Source organism: Xenia sp. Carnegie-2017, unplaced genomic scaffold (genome assembly GCF_021976095.1).
Source record: "Xenia sp. Carnegie-2017 unplaced genomic scaffold, XeniaSp_v1 HiC_scaffold_23, whole genome shotgun sequence".
Classification (NCBI taxonomy): Eukaryota; Metazoa; Cnidaria; class Anthozoa; order Malacalcyonacea; family Xeniidae; genus Xenia; species Xenia sp. Carnegie-2017.
The window spans coordinates 17,960,771-17,981,374 of record NW_025813486.1 but is presented as its reverse complement, the minus strand read 5'-3'; the positions used below and the strand labels follow the sequence as shown (position 1 = coordinate 17,981,374).

Genomic DNA, 20,604 nt, shown 5'->3' with positions numbered 1-20,604 from the left:
TTTTCTCCCGTGTTTACATGGAAATTTTTCCGCTCGCCTAGCAGTGATTGCTAATTAGCGGGAAGTTTGATTTCAAAATGGCGGGTAGTACGAATGTAGTTTCGGGTATATTTGCTTTGATAACAATTCAACTTTCGGTTTTTTTAACACCATTATGCAACTGCACGGTCTAGTAATTTTAATAAAGATCTTTGAAAAACAAAGAAATAATGCTACAGAGGCGTGGAGTCAATATAGCGCTGCAGACAACTAATAAGGTTTTCAATCATCCTAGTCCCCCATCAAAATTGTTTGGACTTGGCTTTTTTAAGTTTTTTTCTTCAAAGCTAATCCTGCCATCTTATTAACTGAACGCAACGTGTGTGTATAAACAACATTCACGTTCAACACCATAGCATAGCATTCGCCTTATGTAATTTTCCAGCTCGGGTAAGTGAGCCAGTACGGATTATTGCGTTTATATGAGAAAATACACAGTCCGCCTAGCCGGGAACCTGGCTTCAAAAAGCGAGACCCGTCTAGGTGGGTCAGTCCGGTTCACATATAAACACAATATGAATATTACTATTGTTTACATGACATGTTTGTAAATGTAGATCGTCCAGGTTGGTATAGTCCTGAGAAAGACTGTTTTTGTTGTTGTTGACTGACGTTTCGACAACCTTAGCGGTAGTCATCTTCAGAGTCAAATGAGGAGTAAACATCAGGTTAGCCGTATTTGTTATCTGGTTCTTACGTCATTGTATTGTTTATTGTTTTTACAGGAAATATGTGAGTGTCAATTGTGTATTGTCACTGTGGATTAGTGTGAAGTGTAATGTTTTTAGTTGATCGTTTGTTTGTATTGTGAATAAGTCGTTTGTAAGGTGCCGGTACTTGCTGTGATCTGTTCAGGGAGGTTTGCTCCAAGTTGGTATACCAACTTTCTAATGTAAGCCGCTGTCTATAGTCAGTAGTGTAAGTAATGCATTTTGCCGAGTCCAAGTCAATGTTGTGCTTTGTGAGTCGGTGATATTCGGCAATGTGATTAGTTTTGTCTTGTTTCTTAGTAGCTCGTTTGTGTTCAGTAAGTCTTATGTTTAGGTTCCTGCCAGTTTCCCCGATATAGGAGGCGTGGCAGTCGGAGCAGTTTATTTTGTAAACTGCACCTTGTCGTTCGTTGGGTTGTTCTTTATCCTTTATGTTCGCTAGTACTTGTCGTAACGTTGTGATTGGTTTATGTGCGACACGTATGTTGCATGGCCGTAAGATACGCGAGATAGTCTCATACGTACCTTTGATGTAAGGTATCGTTGCTGCTGTCACTGAGTTGTTCGTTTCTTTGGGTTCGTTGGGTTTGTAAGTGTTGCGTTTGATGAAGTCCGAGTTACAGTTGTTTTTGTCAAAAACACGTTTGAGATAGTTGTTTTCGTTGTGTAGAGCGTCTGGTGAATCCCATATGATTTGTGCACGTCTTGTTAATGTTCTGATTGTGGTGGCTTTGTGTGATGTAGGGTTGTAAGATGATTGGTCTAGTAGTCGGTCAATGTGTATTGGTTTGCGATAAACTATTGTTCGTAGTTTTTGATTGTCCTGTTTTACCAAACAGTCGAGAAAAGGAAGAATTCTGTTTTCTTCGACATCTTTGGTAAATTGTATGTGGCTGTTCTGTTTGTTGATGTGAGTGTGAAAGTCATCAATCTCGTCTGCATGTAGTGCTGTACTAAAGATGCCGATACTCCCGGGCTCAAACCATTTACTTTATTGTTTACATCGTGAATTGAGATCCTGGGTGCCCGGGCTAGCTCGCTTCCATTTAAATACCTCTTGGGGGCAAAACGACTGGGTTGGCATTATAAAGTTATGATCCCAATTATTTACTAGGGTCAATAAAAGCTTTGCACTGTTCTTATACACAGACTTTGATCAAATTTTTGGAAATGTCATTTTATTTTAACACATAATATGTCCCTCTTGGCTGATTTATTTAATGACAGAAATTAGTATAGTTGTTTTAATTAATCGAATTTTTCTTTAAATAAAGACTAATATTTAATCGATATTCACCCGAACTTGATCCTTTTGAGTCTTTGCTTGGACCAGTATTGGAGCTTGACGTACTGCCACTGCCAATCGACCAATCAAAATCATCACTTGTTTTTGCATTATGCCATGGACAAGATGCTGTTCCAAAACCGTCATCGCAAGCTGGAACAAAACCATTCATTTAATGTAAAGATTAGACACAAGTCACAAGCTGTGTCCAAAAGATAAGAAGATACAATTATTTATCACTGTTGTCCTTAAGGAAATAAAGATTAAAATCACTGAGTAAGAATATTAGTATTGAATTATGATTTTTACTAAATAAAACAGACTGGTATATTTACTGTTTTTGTTTACATATTTCTAAACAAAACTACAAAACAATAGAATTTTAACATGTTAAATTGATAAGTTGTTTAAGATAGAAAGCTACATTGCAGACTAAAATTTCCTCAGTCAAAAATTTTATTTGAACCTGACTTCAGACTTTCTATATATTTCTCTATTTTTAGCAATGTTATAAATGCATGTTTAATGATGTATTGTTACAATTACGAAACATACTTACCTGTTAAGATTGCGCATGCTCCACTTGTAAATGTAAATTCATCAACAGCAATGTTTACGTAATAACCCGATCCTTTGATGCCTTCAACAATTATCTGTTTTAAAATGGTAATCATTTGGTATGATTTGAGTAATATTGCGAGTTAATGGTGATTATGGTCAATTTAACTAACATTTGCTATAATCACAGGCGTTTGCGGTGGGAGACACAGCAGCCCCCTATCAAGATTGGTGAAATTAGTGAAATTGATGAAGATTGGTGGTAAGTCAGACAATTTTTGCTAAAATATACAATCAAACAATGATAGCAACGAATTTCTGCAATCGAATTTTTAAAGACATACTGCATTTCTAAACATTTTTAATGTAATGGAAAACATTCAAACATGATCACGCATTTTTGGAAAACAAAGTTAACAAAATTTTATAACTAAATTTGAAAATTTTGCCGGGGAGCAAGCCCCCCTCCATAGCAGACTCGCACCTAACGGCTGTCATCAGGTAAACGTTATTCCTTCCTTAACAAAATTTTATAACGTCTATAGCTAAAAAATCAATGGCTACAGAGCTCACCCTGTATGCTGAGTTAAATCCAGTATGTGGCAGAGTTATATTAACGTCAAACCATTTAAACGCTCTACTTTTTTGGGTTGCCGTCCATTTCCATCTTTTTCTACTTCGCAGAATCTGCTGATAAACTTTCAACAAACCACCTGATGTGTCGTAATTATAATATGAAAATCGAAAACAAGTGGTGGAACTGTTGAAATAATCACTGAATAGCCAGGCCTTGTTCCTTCTTCGTTGTGACGAAGCATCCATGTAGGCGTATTTCCCTAAAGAAAAGAGTGCAAAGAAAGTAAGATCTTGAAATCAAGAAATAATGGATATAATAAAAATATTCTTTTAGGAGTTTGATTTTAAAGTCATGAAGATGTTTGATTAAGACGTGTTTCAGGGCAATAGGTGCTAGTCAGTTAAACTGTGCCTCTCACACCGTCAGAATAGTACTGCAAAGCCAAAACATTGATATCATAAAACTAAATTAGTAAATAGTTTATTTGGGGAAAAGAATACTGGTGTTAAAATGGGTTGATCAGTTTTACAGGACAATGTATGGGTAGTTAGTAAAACGGTAAAGAAATGGACTTGCTTGAAATGATCAAATGAAATATAAGAACGTGATGTAACGCAAAGCAAATACTGAATCAAATTTTCTTGTAAGCTCTATATATGAGTTATTGAAATAGCCAGAAGAACCTTGTAAATCTCAATTTAGCTTTATTGCAAAGTCATTGTTTACTTAACTAGCCAGTTATAGTCGTACTTGCATCTCTTTAGATGAGACAGAAAAAATGAAGTCGAAAGTGGCATAATGTACAAGCTATTTATGTAAACAACAATTTTTCTCAGACCACCCTATTTTATAAAGTACGAATAAATAAAATATAAAAAAATTACCAAATGCAGAGTTATATTTATCAAATCCAGGTCCTGTGTAGTAGGAATTAGTCGAACCCGAGCCTACAGTCCAGTCGAAATCATCATAAGAGTAACCATCATAGTTAATATTCCTCCATGGACAACTTGTTGTTCCCAGTCCATTTTGAAATGTGCATCCTTGTGCATCTAAAATATAAAATAAAACAATTCTAAAAAATCAAGAAACTGTATAGTTGTATTACACTATCAAATTATAACTATTTACTGAGAAAATGAAATTTTGCAAAAAAAAACGTTAATTACTATAAAATAGAAAACTTTGTTACCCACATGTTCGTTGCCCTGTTGGTACTGCTGTAAGACTGTACAAGGGAGTCATCGACTGGACATTACAGTATCCATCTTTAAGTTCAATATCATCCACAGCAATATCTCCTTTAAAACCAGATCCTCTGACTCCTTCAATAATAATCTAAACAAAAATGAATGAGCTCAAACATCATAATAACAATTAAATGTGCGTTTGTTTCCCTGTATTCTCCTGTGTTTTTAACAGTAAAGGCCTGTTATATATTTCTAATGTTTAGTTTCTTTTTTTAAAAAACTTTGATATCGTGTTTTTGTTTGGTGTCTTTATCGAGAGAGGTGTACTTTGATTGCTAGAAAATTTTGCATTCCACGAAAACTGGTCGTTTGTTAATTGGTATACGCCAGTGAAATATTTTTTCTCGAGTATAAAATCACGTACCATATAAGTATAAAATACGCATGCGCAGAACAATTATAACACAGTGACAATCTAAGACCGTAACACTTGCATTGCGTGTTCATCAGTGGAGATCTACTTTGAACTCTTTAAAACTTCTGTAAAATTTATCAAAACTAATGTTTTGTAAATCTAGTGTACTTTAGGCAAATATCTTTAGTATCTCAAGTATAAGATCACGTACCTTATAGCTATATATTAAGCTATTCACGTTTACTTGTGCTTTAAACCACGTATTGCCTTGATTACCACTTTTGCTCCAGACTTTATATTTACTTCCGTAGATTTTTCTGTACACATTCAAGGATCCAATATTGTTGCCATACATATGATAGTAAAATATGAGACATTTTCTTGAGTAGAAAAAACTTTGACTGACCAACCATGCTTTGTCTCCTTGCTTTCGAGGAGAGGATGTTTCAATGAAAAAATACTTTCCTGGTATAGAAAGACAAGCAATTTAATGTAGAGACTTTTTCGTAGTGACAAACTTAAAAATTGTTTTGAAATTTTACCATCGTGAATGGTCAAAACAAAAACGTAATAGTTCTTAAAGAACTGTTTAAAACCAAAAAATCTAAGCCAACATTCTAAAAGAACTGTTTTTAAAGCCCAAAGACGCTATTTAAAAGCAATTCTTTTAGAATTGCTGGGTTAGTGGTCTGATCTTAAGCAGTTCTTTTATGAACTATTACCATTTATTTTGACCATTCGTCATGGTATTTTCTTTTTTTAAAACAGTTTTCTAATGGTAAAGGTTGATATATAGCGTGTCTGCATTTGGACACCCTTAAATTTACATACTAAACTCAATCAGCCAATTTTCTGTAGATTTAAGGATTATAGCGAAACAAATCGGTTGGAATTATAAACTATAAAGTTATGATCACATTAAGCACTAGGGTCAACTGAAGTTTAGTATTGTTCTTATACACAGACTTAAATTGAGTCATGTAACTTTATTTTATTTCAGCAAATAATATGGTCATAATAGCAAATTGATATTTCATAAAAATTACTATAATTGTGGTAGCCAGAAAAATTACTATAATTTCCGCTTACAGTGATGACTAATAATAAATGAAAATTCACCGTTAATTGATCCTTTTGAGTCTTTGCTTGGACCAGTGTTGGAGCTTGACGTACTGCCCCTGCCAATTGACCAATCAAAATCATCACTTGTTTTTTCATTATGCCATGGACAAGATGCTGTTCCCAAACCGTCATTGCAAACTGAAACAAAACCATAGGGCTCTAACTAGAACGCTATTTGAGATGCTTATAATGCATTCAGATGTGCTCGACTGATTTCTTTTGACAATGGTTTGGCTTTGTAAAGAAATCAGTCTTGCACAACAAAATTTATGAATTCATATCACAAATTCCTCCCCCCCCGTCTTCCCATAGCTTTCTGGCTACAGCCCTTTAAAACAGGTCACACTTTAATGTAAAAATCAGACACAACTCACAAGCTGTATCAAAAGATTAGGAAAATACTTGAACATCTATTTATCGCCTATGTTTGTCAGAAGTTTAGGGTTAAATTCACTAAGTAAGAATAAAAGAATAGAATTCTGCTTTATACTAGGCTGATACTTTTGCCTTAAATGAAATAGAACTTAGAAAACTGTGTTAAGTTCAAAATAACGAAGAGCAGAGGCTATTTTTTCTTTTTAAAATAACAACTTTTAAAACATGCGCGTTCATTTTTTAAATTATTAAGAAGTCTATGCTTTTATAATTAAATAGAAACACGAAAATCTTTTTCGATTTCTTAAATGTATTCAAAGACATATGTTTATTCAGTAAGCTTATAACTCAAGTAGAAGTTACAATATCAGATATCAAATATTGTAAATTTATGGGAAAATTTATAAGTAAATCACAGCTTTTTATTTTTCCATGTACCATGGAAAATAAAATTTTTCTTGAAAATTATTTTATTAAACATTATTTCCATTTGCACAACTCTTTGTTTAAGTCTAATAAAGTCAATATTGCAGTCATACCTGTATTTGTCGGTGTCGGTGTCAGTGTTGTATTTGAAAAATACCTCACAAATTGGAGACGAAATCCATTCTTTGTAAAACTGGAATCTGAATACATTTGAACAGTAACGACATTGCCACCAGGGTAGAAGTTGAAAGGTGTATTTTCATTGCAAAAATCTTTCCAAAAAATTCCTGATATTTTAACATAATCGTAGCACCCACCTAAATCAGCATAAATAAATTTGAACTAGTTTTCGAGTCCTAAAATCACCTTTAAGTTAACGTTTATCAATTAAAAGAAGATTATTTTCATTTTTGCCATGTTATCATTTGTGAAATGTTTTCAAAATTTGTATAGGTAATAATATGGTTTTAATTGCGTTTTGGGAAAAACATGCATCAAGAAAAGCGAAATTGTTAGTTAACGATGAATACTATTTGAAGTCTTTGAAAAATCCACTGAAACTTGCACGAAAAATTCATATATACCAAAGCCCATTCGGAGGCTCCAAAGAGGGAATCATTTTATATACACATAAATATGCATATAAACGTTACATAGATGACACGTTTACTTTGTTTTGTACGTCGCACACGATAAAATTTTTACAAAAAATTTGTTCTCTTCACTCTGCATTAAACTACAACTCTGAATAATAGTCAAATGACCAATAAGCTTTTCGTTCTCGTCCAAAAACGCAATAGTAAATTATTAACAAGCATTCATCACAAAGCAACTTTACTGGATTGTACATACGCTTTGACTCTTTCCCCTCACATAGAGAGAAGATTTCTGTAGTGAGGCGTTTCATAATAAAATGAAGGCATAAATTCTCGTCGGAGGAGTTTATTAAAAGTGATCTTAACTCATTAAGGAAAATATTCTTTTCCAATAGATGCTCGAGAATAATTGCTAAATAAAATTTTCTTATCAACTAAGAATAAACGGGAAAACCCTTAATATAGATCTGCCAAGTACTCTACGTTTCTTAAACTTCCCCCGAATGGCTAAGGCTTCAAATGATATCGAGAAAGAAAATACGAGTCTTACTGAGTGTTTGTTTTTTGCTTGCATTGTTGTTTTTATATTTTTGAAAGAACTATTGTACCACCCATCCCCAAAGAATCTCTTCCTGCACAAATGTCAAACAATGTAGTTTACGAGTTTAAATGTGAGTGTGATGCTCGCTATGTATGGTACAACTTCTAAAAGGTTTAGGGATAGGATAAATTCATATTCCGAATATAATTTTAGAGTCGTTAAAAAACGTCGCTCGTTATTTCAGTAACACGTCATAGAGTCTGTAGTAATTAAATTTTCTAATCCTGCTCTGCCGAAAAAAGGATTATGTATTTATCTCTGTTTTAAGCGTCATCTCTCAATTTGGAGAGGACGTTAACTTTTTTTGTCATTGTATGTATCGTCGTTTAGCAGATGCTGAAACCTGATGACTAGTCTGCCAAAATGCATGGTGTCAAAGCAGTTATAAAATTTTAAAACAGTTATCTTTAGAAAAATTAGGTTATTTTTTGCCATCCACCATGGCAATTGCTAAGCCTAAAACAATTTTTAGAGATGTCACCATTACAAAGTCTCTAATTTTGAACATAAGCTGCATGTTAATTCCTTTACTGCAACAACATATAATTTAGGAAATACATAAAAGTTTTAAGAAATATGTAAATTTTCCTGTATCATTTCTTACCGCTTGAATTAAATTCAAGATCAAGTTTGGTAAACGTAAAGTTAAAGGAAAAACCAGATGGTGCTCGTATGGTTAAAGTACAATTTATGTTATTATAATAATAACTGGGATAGTTCGGTGAAGTAATGTTTCCACTGGATAGAGTTACTTCTCTTGTTGGACAGATGTTAATGCAAAAGCCTGTGGGTCAGAAAAAATGTTAAAAAAGACATCATGAAACATGAAAACGACGAATGAAACACCAAATTTCATTCATATCAATTTACGTTTCTTAACAGATGACTTACTTTTTGAGGAAAAACTTGTTACAAAAAGAACAAACGGAAATAAATTCCACCATTTTGACATCATGATAACAGTTGCAGATCTAGGGTACATTAAACCAGTCAAGTGAAACAGGTAAAAGTTTTTAAAATTTGTAAGTTCTATATTACATAATCAAAACAAACATAGATAATCAATAACATAAATGGTTTGAACCCGGGAGTATCGTTACATGTTTGTAATGGTATATCGTCCAGGTTGGTATAGTTCTGAGAAGGACTGTTGTTGTTGTTGTTGACTGACATTTCGACTACATTAGCAGTAGTTATCTTCATTTGACTCTGAAGATGACTACTGCTAAGGTTGTCGAAACGTCAGTCAACAACTACAAAAACAGTCCTTCTCAGGACTATACCAACCTGACAATCTACATTTACAAACATATAATCAATACCTTTGTTCAATAGACATTCTCGTGCAAAACCCTGTACATATTGGGCGTTACTACGCGATAAAAACAGCAAGTGTTATTTTGCTAGAGTTAGCAGTATCTGTATGAATGTATGACTGGTTTGGAATGGCTAGTTTTTAATTTTGACCAATATGCAAAACTCGTTGTTGAAAAGGAAATTATAGAAATGTTAGTGTATTGCATTGTGATTTTGGGGTTGAAAATTATATCCAAATGAATTGAAAACAGAAATAAAACACACACCTTTAAGGTTGTAAATAAACTTTAAATCTGTCATGAAAGGACAGTTTTCTTAGTAAAATTTACTTTTTTCAGTAATATGACTCTTCTAAATATAGGCGTATGGAAAGTTTATCTTCAAAAGACATTTTGATTTTATTGAGTTGAATTACACTTTTGCGACATATGAGTCTTGATATTAAAGAAAAAGGTGTGTTAAGCTTTGCTTACATTTTAGATAAAATAGTGAATTTTAGTTAGTGTTAATATAGTCATATCAATTTCGAAACTTTATGAAGGGGGTATGCGAACATGCTAGATCCGCCAGCACCACAACTGCACGATAATACCACAAACTGAATGAATAATACAAGAAATCAGACATACTAGAATTGTCTTTGCATCCGCTACGACATGAAGAAATTTAAAAAATAGGATTACAATTTTTTCATTGCAGTCGACAATATCATTTCAAAGCATTTTAGTGTCAAAGTCTGTCTGGCTCGAATTTCAATTTCCAAAAAACCGTCTAGGAAGCCTGCCGAGTGCCGACTTTAATATCACTTCATATATAAAAATAATCACCCACCCAATACGAGTGATCTGATTGTTTGTCGTAGAATCATTCTAGTATTCATAAAGAAAAGGTTTTACTTGTAATAATTTTTTTTAATAATTTGCTGTTGTTGATGTATTGTTTATATTAAAAAGCGAAGGACTCTTGCTCAATGGATATTAAGTTATTTTGATTAAATTTTTTTGTATTCTAACCTTAAATATCTTAACGTCGTAGCAACTTTAGTCTTGTCTTAAACTCTTTACTAAAGTAAACAATCAAGTTTATCGTCGTCCGAAGCCTAAAACTAACATATATTGCAACTGTCGATCTCTGTGCATATGGAAATGAATTAAACATAACATACACGTAGCAACGAGTTGCTTGTGTATGTTTACTTAACTTGGGACTTATATAATTTGCAAAATTGTTCCTGCGCATTGAGGGAGTATAGTTTTTAAGCAAAGAAAATTTTTTGTGTCTATACTAACGATAAAGCTGGAAATAATCAAAACGAAAGTTGCGTATATTTCGCTATCAACTCTTCCGTTGTCATGGTGCAGTTGAGAGGTATCAAGTTTTTATTTGATTATAAAAACCTTACTTACTTTCTTATTGGAACTTTCTGTCAAAGCTTGTTTAACAAATTTTACTTACCTTACTGAATTTAAGGATTTATGATGTTCGTTGATGATTGTAATGTTTTCAAAATTGGTTACGTCGCAATAATTTTCCAGCTGAGTCTCAAGATTTATGTTGCTATACTTCCTTGTTCTTGTTTCAATTAAAAACTGTATATGATTCTCTGAGATATTTTTAACTTAACACGCACTACAGGTGAAAGAGTTCTTATTTGTAAATAATTAAACACCGGATATACATCCGTATTTGCAGAAGATAAAAGAGTTATCATGAAATCGCAAAGTGGAACGATGTCCATTCCCCGAGAGTGTCCGCTTAATACGGGTTTGATTGTAATTCAAATACTTTGCTTACATACACATACAGTTTCTGTAGCAAAAACGTGAATAAAAAATATATATTTATACGTGCAGAACATATCAAACAACAACTTTTTCAATTCTAAAGAAGACATTTTATCAGACAAACAGTGATAGATATATAAATTAAAATGAAATATTTAAAATGCATTTGTTAAGAGTTTTTACTAACACAGGCTTGTACTACAAATAACGACAAAAGTCTTTTACTTATACTTTTTTAAAAATTCATAATAAAATCAAAATTACTTTAGTTCTCGACTGATTATTTTTGCATTCGTAAGCGTTTTCTCCCACGCTAAAATTTTCAACAGGTGGAAAAGGAGTGGGTGTTGAATTTATTAAATGTACACTCAGCATTATGATATTTTGTTACTGTTATCAAGTATTACTTTAATATGACAATGCGGGCGCAGCTCTATACAATCGCTGGCTCAGTTGTACGATATATAAACGTTCTTGTTTGTTTTCTTAATAAACAAACTTTTACTTATTTTCTCTCTGCGAATATTTCGTTAAACTAACATGTTATGGGCCCAGGAAGACAAACTGTCAATTGATAAACTCGAAGGTGCAAAAAACTGGCAAATATGGAAATACCATATGAAAGCCATATTGGAAGCTAAGGAATTATTTGGCCATGTCGATGGATCTCTGACACGTCCTGACACATCAGAGGGTAGCTCTGGGAGGCAAACAGCCTTTGACAAAGCACAGAAAAAGACGAAAGCTCTGTTAGTTATATCGATCAACTCCGATCTTATATACCTGATAACTGGGTGTGAAACTCCAAAAGAAATATGGGACACACTGAGAGGACGATTTGAGCGTGATACTATGGCGAGCAAGCTATTTCTAAAACAACGATTTTTCTCTTTAAACATGAAAGAGTCTGATAAATTGGATGAGCACTTCCGTCGAATGAAAGTAATTACTGATCAGTTGGCAGCTATTCAGGCCCCCATCCCCGAGGATGAACGTATGGTCGCTTTGCTGCTTAGTCTACCACGCTCATATAATACCGTCGTGACTGCTTTGACTGCAAGAGGAGATGATCTAAATTTGACTCAATTGCATCAAGCATTGATCAATGAGGAAGAGAAACGTAAACAAAACAACAGTAAATTGACTGGTGAAGAATTTGGTGAAGGCGAGTCTGCACTACAGCACAACAAGCCTCCTAGAAAGCATATCAAATGCTATGGATGCGGAGAAGAGAACCATATCCTTCGAAACTGCCCACGTAACAAGAGACGTCAGAATCGAAGAAATCAAGATTGTAAAACTAATGGCATGTCTTCAAGACATAATGCAGCGGCTGTGCAGGATAATTGTGGAAGAGATACTGATTCTGGTGAAAATCTATTTGCCGTTGGTCTGAACACAGTAAAAGGTGCGGACAACTGGATCATCGACTCAGGAGCCTCGCAACATATGACATCAAACCGTCAACTGCTACAGAACTATCAAGAATTCCTAGTGCCAGAACCCGTCGTTCTTGGAGATGGTCGATCTGTTGATGCTTGTGGAAGTGGAGAAATACAAATCATGATGATCCTTGGACCAAAAGAAAAGTATCAACGAAAGTCAACAATGGCAAAAGTCCTATATGTCCCTAAACTAACTGCTAATCTCTTTAGTTCCCGAGCTGTCACTGCAAAAGGAAATGTAGTACAATTTGGACACACACTTTGCTGGATAAATAATGCTAAAGGAAAACTTATTGCTAAAGGTCGTCTTGCTGGTAATATGTATTGCCTAGACTGCAAAGTTGAGGAAGGAAGAAAGCAAGCATCGGTGGAGGAAACATCAAATCAAAAAATAAATCTATGGCATCAAAGAATGGGTCACATGAATTTACCTCAGATGAAGACAATGATTTCAAAAGCTATTGTGACAGGTATTGACATTTCTGGGACAAACAAGCTAGACTTTTGTGAAGCCTGTGTAAAGGGAAAGTTACGTCGAGCACCCTTCAAAGCAGTGGGAGAAGTTAAGTCAACAAAAAGGCTAGAGCTTGTACACAGCGATGTCGCAGGACCCATGAATACAGAAAGTTTTGGTGGTGCAAAATACTTTGTGACATTTATCGACGACTACTCAAGATGTGGAAGTGTTTACCCTATCAAATATAAATCAGAAGTACTGACAAAATTTAAAGAATGGGAATTGGCAGTAACGAATCAAGCAGGCTGCCATATTAAAACATTACGAACTGATAATGGAGGTGAATACTTGTCCAACGAATTTGAAGATTATCTCAAGAAAAAGGGAATCAGACACGAAACAACCGTTCCTCATTCACCGCAACAAAATGGTGTTGCTAAACGAATGAACAGGACGCTCCAGGAAGCTGCTCTTTCGATGATCTTACATGCAGGAATTGCGAAGAGTTTCTGGGGGGAAGCAATTTCAGCTGCAGCATACATCAGAAATCGTATTGTCACAACTGCAACAGGAGTTACACCATATGAGCGATGGTATGGTGAGAAACCAGATGTCTCTAACCTTCGCGTCTTTGGTTGCATTGCATATGCTCATGTTACAGATTCACTACGTCCGAAACTGGAGCCAAAAGCTGAGAAAATGCGATTTGTTGGCTACAGTTTGAAACAAAAGGGATACAGATTGTATGACGAAAACAAACGGAAAGTCTTCATTCGTCGCGACATAATTTTTAGGGAAACAGACTTTGGGCATTCCAATGAAGTGCAGTTAGAGTTGGACCAAGAAAACGAGTTGTACCTGAAGAAAGAGGAAACAGAAGTCTACTATGCTGAGACGTTCAGCAAGAGAGAAGAAACTGCCAATTCATTATCATGATGAATACGCCAATGTGTCGACAACAACCCATACAGCACTCTATGTAACACAGGTTGAAGAGCCTACATCCTTGAAAATAGCTCTTGAAAGCGAACATGCTCAAAAGTGGAAGGAAGCTGCTGACTCAGACTATGAATCACTAATGGAAAACGATACCTGGGAACTGGTACCTTTACCACCAGGTAGAAAAACGATTTCGTGTAAATGGGTGTTCAAAGTGAAACATGACGAAAACGGCAAAATTAATAGATTCAAAGGGCGTTTGGTTACAAAAGGCTTCCTACAGAGGTATGGAATTGACTTCGAAGAAACATTTTCACCTATTGTCAGATTCACGTCTATTCGAGCTCTCTTGGCATTTGCTGTTTCAAGAAACATGTTTATTCATCAAATGGACGTTGTCACTGCGTTTTTAAATGGGAAACTAGATGAGCATATATATATGGAACAACCAGAAGGCTTTGTTGTCCGTGGAAAAGAAAACCTTGTTTGTCACCTTAAAAAGTCTCTGTATGGATTGAAACAGAGCCCAAGATGTTGGAATTTGTCTCTAAAAGAATTCATGGTTTCTCAGGGATTTGAACAAAGCGCTGCTGATCCGTGTGTGTTTGTTTGAAAAATCAATCGTCATCTTACAATCGTTGCTGTGCATGTGGATGATCTCATATTATTGACGGAGAGTGAACATGAGATGATAAATCTGAAAGCAAGTCTGTCTGCAAGATTCAAGATGAAAGATATGGGAAAGCTCCATTACTGCTTGGGAGTGAACATCAAACAAGAGAATGGCTCGCTAATGCTAAGCCAAAAACAGTATATCAACAAGATCCTGTACAAATACAAACTACAAGACTGTAAACCCGTATCCACTCCAATGGACAGCAATGTGAAGTTAGTGAAAAACGACGGATGTAGCAAATCAGTTGACCCAACACAACATCAATCGATGGTAGGAAGTCTGATCTATGCAGCTATAGCAACTCGACCTGACATAGCTCACGCCGTAAATACCCTGTCAAAGTTCAATTCATCTCCAACTGAAGGGCATTTAACTGCCGTTAAGCGAGTATTTCGGTATTTAAAAGGATCAATAAAATTGCACTTGCGGTATCAATCAAATGGTGAAGAAATGGAAGGATACTCGGATGCTGATTGGGCTGCAGATTCAGAAGACCGACGATCTACGTTTGGCAATGCGTTTTTAATGTCCAATGGTGCGATTAGTTGGACAAGCAGAAAACAACCGACCGTGGCTTTATCAACCTCCGAAGCTGAGTATATCGCTCTTTGCTTGGCAACGCAAGAGTGTGTTTGGTTGCGGCAACTTCGAAAAGACCTGAAAATTAATGATCCTAATCCGACGACAATAAACGAAGACAACCAAGGAGCCATTGCCATGTCAAAAAACCCTGTTTTGCATAAAAGAACAAAACATATCGATATTAAATTTCATTTTGTTCGTGAGAAAGTTGAAGATGAAACTATTCAAGTAAACTACTGTCCAACAGATGAAATGATCGCTGACATCTTTACAAAACCATTGCCACAAGGAAAATTTGAGAAACTTCGCTCTAAGCTAGGACTTACTTTAATATAGTATGATGCTGAGTGAGTGGGAGTGTTGAATTTATTAAATGTACACTCAGCATTATTATATTTTGTTACTGTTATCAAGTATTACTTTAATATGACATTGCGTGCGCAGCTCTATACAATCGCTGGCTCAGTTGTACGATATATATACGTTCTTGTTGTTTTCTTATGAATGTTTTATGAAGTGCGGTATTTGAAATTAAATCAAGATATGATCTTCGCACTTTGCTGGACAATTTAAGCAATCGTCTCAGGACCTGAAAAAATCAGGTGACTCAGCGGGATTCGAACCCATGTTGTTTTCTTAATAAACAAACTTACTTATTTTCTCTCTGCGAATATTTCGTTAAACTAACATTAATGACGAATGTATGATAGCGGTAATGGCGTGACGAATGTCCATATTATGTATCCACTACTTATGTGCGCATAGGAAGTTAACGTTAATTTATGCAACCTTGGAGCAAGTTGTAGCTACTTCGTGTATCAACTGCATCAGATGCCACAAGAAATACTACGGTTTTCAATGGACCACAGATTCGCGTTATTTACACGATTGTATCTCTAAACAAAGACAATCAGAACTCAAGCATTATCTAGAATATAAGTGTGTCAAAAACTGATAAATATAAATCGATAAGTCTAAATATTTTTTAAATACGTCAAAAACAGAACCGCTTAGCCTTTAATATAATTACTTTTCACAATGAATTTCAGTTTAGCATTTTTCCAAACGCCAAAGTTTGATACTAAGCATTTTTGAAACACATTTTATTTTCCAGGTTTAGGAACATTTTTTCTGAGAAACTTTGCACTATCCTTGGGTCCTAGTTAATTTTTCAGATCAGACTCTATTCTATTGACGCACTTTTCTCTTCATTGATTATTAGCATCTTTGTTATAAAATGTTTTTATCAAGAAATTTGACAACAATTTCTATTACAAAGTCCTTTGTTCAAAAATTGGCATGCCAGTTTTTCAACAAACATCTTTGCCATAGAAAATTAAATTGATCACAGAATCTGTCCGTGTAGATGAACCAGCAAAGTAAACTTGCCATGGCGTAATGCAGCTTCTCGTAACAAGACTTTCACGTAAGAAAATTTTAACATAAATTAATTAAGAATGTTTTTAAACAATTCACCTTATCGCAAATTTTTTGAAGCTTTCAGAATCAGTTACGCCGATTCACGCATAACGTTAGGTTGTGAATGCCTACGATTTTGAGTAGAACACAGCCGTACCCAAAATCCTCTTTATATTCTTTGCTTTTTTCACATTTGTGTAGCAAAAAGTTGCGATAAAACACGCGTGTTCGCTTTCGCGAAAGCATACATTTGCGTATTGAAAATTAATTCCCATATTTTTGCTATTATTGCATCAATTGCAAAACAAGCAAACAATGGCGTCTCCAACCCATAAGCGAGGGGGATTTTATTCATATATTTTTGTTTTTCCTTATTAAGTTCTTTTCAAGTCAATTGTTTCTTAGTGAGTAAAACATGAATATATGAATATCGCTTATCTATCTGGCGACGCTACTGCACGCAATGAACAAACTATCCCATTCACACGAAAAAATAATCTTTGTCAAAGAAAACTTTGGCAAATAAACATTTTACTCATTTACATGGATATAGTCCTGCGGTATATATAATTTTGCCAGAGAAGCTTTGATCGTGTAAATTACGCTTTACGCTGTCAGTCAGATGAGTTTTCAACGAGTTTTTACGAGGAAGACGAAAGCAAACCATTAGGATTATTTAATGTCGAAGCACAAAAAACGTTTTAGCTTCCATACAAAAATAGTTTGAAGACTTCTACATTTATAGTTGTGCAATAAAACAAACATTGACGTCGGTGTGAAAATGCTCAGTCTCATTCAATAATTGTCAAATATTCCACGCCATTGTCTTCATCAATCATCAAATCACTGACAAAAGAATTTTGGTATTGATCAACACTTTCGCCATTTGTTACATTACCATTCTTCAGCAGTGGTTGATAGTCATTATTTTCTAAGTCATTTCTACAGCCTGGGGATAATATCAAAGATGTATATCGTTCACTATTATCTTCATTAGTCATTGAATCACGGACAGAAGAATTTTCGCATTGATCAACACTCTGGTTCTGCAGAGACTTGTCAAAGGTTATAATAATAGGTTCCTCATATCCGGGAGGACGAGGTTCAAAGCTGATTTTCACAACACTGGAATGATTTTCGGGTTCCCATCTCGGTTCTTCATACACGTGATTCTGACTTTGTTGTGATCGAGACTGGAGCATAAATTCATTGCCAGATACGTTTGTTGGATCATTTAAGTTGGTTTCAGAGCTGTGATCTATGACAAGAGATGAAAAAGGCCGTTTCAATTCAATGACATTTCAATTTACATGAATACTATTTTAATATGTGGTACAATTTGGGATTTCTATAAACATAACATTTTCATAAAGCTTTTGTGACATCAAAAGTAACGGTTATTATGTTCTATTTTTCAGTAACGTTTTCAACGCAAAATTTAAAAGGACAAAGTAAAAGCATTTCAATTTTTTTGTTCAACCACAAGATTGAATGTATGTGTAAAACTTGATATTATATATATTATAATATCCATGCTATTTGAATAACTGATGAATCCTTTTGTTGAAAAATAATCATGAATTCGTTGAATAAGGAAGTTACTATTCCTTGATTTAAGATGCGATCTCGTTGGTATATTGGTCGGCCATTGCCAGATCTCGTCTAAATAGTCAATTAAAGTTGCAGTAAAATTGCTACGCATTGAATACTTCCTAATGATAATCGGTGTGGAGTTTTAAGCACCGCTAAAAAGGCATTTACTGCTTCAACGACAAATGTCGATTGTTTTTTACTTATTTTTTACTCACCATTTTTTTGTTTTTCTTCATCCGCCATCTAAGGTGATAACACAACAAGAGAATACAAAACAGAAACAAAATTGCCGCTATTGCGTAGGGAATAACAGTCTTTATAAGTTTTCCGATAGATTTGCGTGAAGAACCTGGAGAGAATAGAAAATCCATGTGAGCACATGATACTAATATAGATTGGACATAAAGATATTTTTAGCAAAATATTTAATAACAGATGACAGGTGCAGTAGTTTAAACTAGTTTAATTATATTTCGCATCAATAAAATAATTTCACAACTTCATTTTTACTATTCAACCTACCTTCAATGCATTGTCTCTTGTCAATAGTTCCAGTTTCTATGGTGATCTTGTTCATTCCACACGTAAAACATTTTGTTTTTCCTCTCTGTGGTTGATAACTATTTTTTTCACATTTGGTACAATTTAAAGTTGTTTTGTTAAATAGGAACCTGCATTACAATCTAAATCAAAAAGAGTTTAATTGACCGCATTATTTTGAAGAGTTCGAAAAACGTCAACTTACTTTGAATACAATCAGATTGAAAAACTGTTCCCTCCTTCTCTGTGATTGGTAGATTTATTGGACACATGTCACATGTGATCTGTCCTTTGTTCTCTTGTGTCGAGTTTCGTGGACATTTTGTACAAACCATTTCAGACAAATTAAAGTAATATCCTGGACGGCATTCTAAAAACAAAGCAAATTAACTATTGTTGATATCAACATTAGATCCATGAAATGCTGAAGATAAAAACACCTTCTTTACAGTCGTTAATATAAACGTGGCGATCATCTGTGTACGTCATTGTACCATGTGGACATTGTCTACATTTAACCTGTCCTTTCATCGGTTGATATGTGTTTTTTGGACAGGGAACACAATCTGATTGGTTGAAACTGTACATGTATCCTGGATTGCAGTCTACAGAAACACGTGGATATTTTAAAATTGCAAATTCATGAATCATTATATGGCTGGTGTACATATACAAGGTGTAGTTGGCAAAGCATTTATGACCTTTGATATAGTCAAGATGGCTGAACGCAACGTGTGTGTATAAACAACATTCACGTTCAACAACATAGCATAGCATTCTCCTTATGTAATTTCCAGCGCGGGTGAATGAGCCAGTACGGATTATTGCGTTTATATGAGAAAATACACAACCCGCCTAGCCGGGATTTCGACTTCAAAAAGTGAGGCCCGCCTTAGTGGGTCACCCGGTTCACATGTAAAAACAATATGAATATTACTATTGTTTACATTACATGTTTGTAAATGTAGATCGTCCAGGTTGGTATAGTCCTGAGAAGGACTGTTTTTGTTGTTGTTGTCTGACGTTTCGACAACCTTAGCGGTAGTCATCTTCAGAGTCAAATGAGGAGAAAACGTCAGGTTAGACGTATTTGTTATTTGGTTATTACGTCATTCTATTGTGTGTACAGGAAATGTGTGGGTGTCAATGGTGTATTGTCACTGTGGATTAGTGTGAAGTGTAATGTTTGTAAGGTAACGGTAATTGCTGTGATCTGTTCAGGGGGGTTTGCTCCAAGTTGGTATACCAACTTTCTAATGTAAGACGTTGTCTATAGTAAGTGCTGCAAGTAATGCATTTTTCGAGTCCCAGTCAGGGTTGTGCTTTGTGAGTCGGTGATAATCGGAAATGTGATTAGTTTTGTCTTGTTTCTTAGCAGCTCGTTTGTGTTCAGTAAGTCTTATGTTTAAGTTCCTGCCAGTTTCTCCGATATAGGAGTTGTGGCAGTCGGAGCAGTTTATTTTGTAAACTGCACCTTGTCGTTCGTTGAGTTGTTCTTTGTCCTTTGGTTTATGTGCGACACGTATGTTGCATGGCCGTAAGATACGCGAGATAGCCTCAGACGTACCTTTGATGTAAGGTATCGTTGCTGTTGTCGCTGAGTTGCTCGTTTTGCTGGGTTCGTTGGGTTTGTAAGTTTTGCGTTTGATGAAGTCAGAGTTATAGTTGTTTTTGTCAAAAACACGTTTGAGATAGTTGTTTTCGTTGTGAAGAGCGTCTGGTGAATCACATGATTTGTGCACGTCTTGTTAATGTACTGATTGTGGTGGCTTTGTGTGATTTAGGGTTGTAAGATGATTAGTCTTGTATTCGGTCAGTGAGTATTGGTTTGCGATAAACTATTGTTCGTAGTTTTTGATTGTCATGTTTTACCAAACAGTCGAGAAAAGGAAGAATTCTGTTTTATTCGACATCTTTGGTAAATTGTATGTGGTTGTTCTGTTTGTTGATGTGGGTGT

General features: G+C 34.9%; 2 protein-coding genes and 1 long non-coding RNA gene across 9 annotated transcripts in view; 1 reads left to right on the top strand and 2 right to left on the bottom strand.

Moving 5' to 3' along the window:
- Nucleotides 1-10,797, bottom strand: part of LOC124449408 (MAM and LDL-receptor class A domain-containing protein 1-like) — a 42,859-nt gene extending 32,062 nt beyond the window's left edge. For 2 of the 6 annotated variants that reach the window (XM_047000322.1, XM_047000324.1), the window contains exons 1-11: nucleotides 10,667-10,778; nucleotides 8,786-8,865; nucleotides 8,499-8,678; nucleotides 6,811-7,014; nucleotides 5,894-6,034; nucleotides 4,986-5,239; nucleotides 4,366-4,507; nucleotides 4,054-4,221; nucleotides 3,166-3,428; nucleotides 2,594-2,687; nucleotides 2,047-2,187 (exon numbers count right to left, since the gene is read on the bottom strand). In XM_047000322.1, coding sequence (XP_046856278.1) covers nucleotides 2,047-2,187; nucleotides 2,594-2,687; nucleotides 3,166-3,428; nucleotides 4,054-4,221; nucleotides 4,366-4,507; nucleotides 4,986-5,239; nucleotides 5,894-6,034; nucleotides 6,811-7,014; nucleotides 8,499-8,678; nucleotides 8,786-8,849 — 1,651 coding nt within the window. In that variant the 5' untranslated portion in view covers nucleotides 8,850-8,865; nucleotides 10,667-10,778. Of the gene's footprint in view, nucleotides 1-2,046; nucleotides 2,188-2,593; nucleotides 2,688-3,165; nucleotides 3,429-4,053; nucleotides 4,222-4,365; nucleotides 4,508-4,985; nucleotides 5,240-5,893; nucleotides 6,035-6,810; nucleotides 7,015-8,498; nucleotides 8,679-8,785; nucleotides 8,866-10,666 lie in introns of all 6 variants that reach the window. The other 4 variants (XM_047000326.1, XM_047000323.1, XM_047000321.1 and 1 more) reach the window with 4 other exon arrangements.
- Nucleotides 10,395-11,068, top strand: LOC124449421. Its single transcript, XR_006949393.1, has 2 exons — nucleotides 10,395-10,579; nucleotides 10,682-11,068. It is a non-coding gene; the product is annotated as an uncharacterized LOC124449421 (long non-coding RNA).
- A 6,221-nt stretch (nucleotides 11,069-17,289) lies between these two features.
- LOC124449417 (signal peptide, CUB and EGF-like domain-containing protein 2) lies at nucleotides 17,290-19,245 on the bottom strand. Of its 2 annotated transcripts, XM_047000340.1 has the most exons (4): nucleotides 18,852-19,074; nucleotides 18,629-18,789; nucleotides 18,322-18,455; nucleotides 17,290-17,771 (listed from the first exon to the last, which is right to left on the bottom strand). In XM_047000340.1, the coding sequence occupies exons 3-4, from the start codon at nucleotides 18,347-18,349 to the stop codon at nucleotides 17,305-17,307; spliced, it is 495 nt and encodes a 164-aa protein (XP_046856296.1). In that variant the 5' UTR covers nucleotides 18,350-18,455; nucleotides 18,629-18,789; nucleotides 18,852-19,074; the 3' UTR covers nucleotides 17,290-17,304. The 2 variants fall into 2 exon arrangements, with proteins under 2 accessions (XP_046856296.1, XP_046856297.1); XM_047000341.1 differs by lacking the exons at nucleotides 17,290-17,771; nucleotides 18,322-18,455 and adding an exon at nucleotides 19,087-19,245 and having other exon boundaries at nucleotides 18,718-18,789; nucleotides 18,852-19,016.
- Nucleotides 19,246-20,604: the final 1,359 nt, after the last annotated feature.

What these genes read in the sequence shown, in the direction of transcription:
- LOC124449417 (XM_047000340.1), bottom strand. Translation starts at nt 18,349, where the DNA reads ATGGCGGATGAAGAAAAACAAAAAAATG. An exon ending in TGAAGAAAAACAAAAAAATG is followed by an intron (nt 17,772 to 18,321) that starts GTGAGTAAAAAA and finishes CTCTTGTCATAG; the next exon opens with ATCACAGCTCTGAAACCAAC.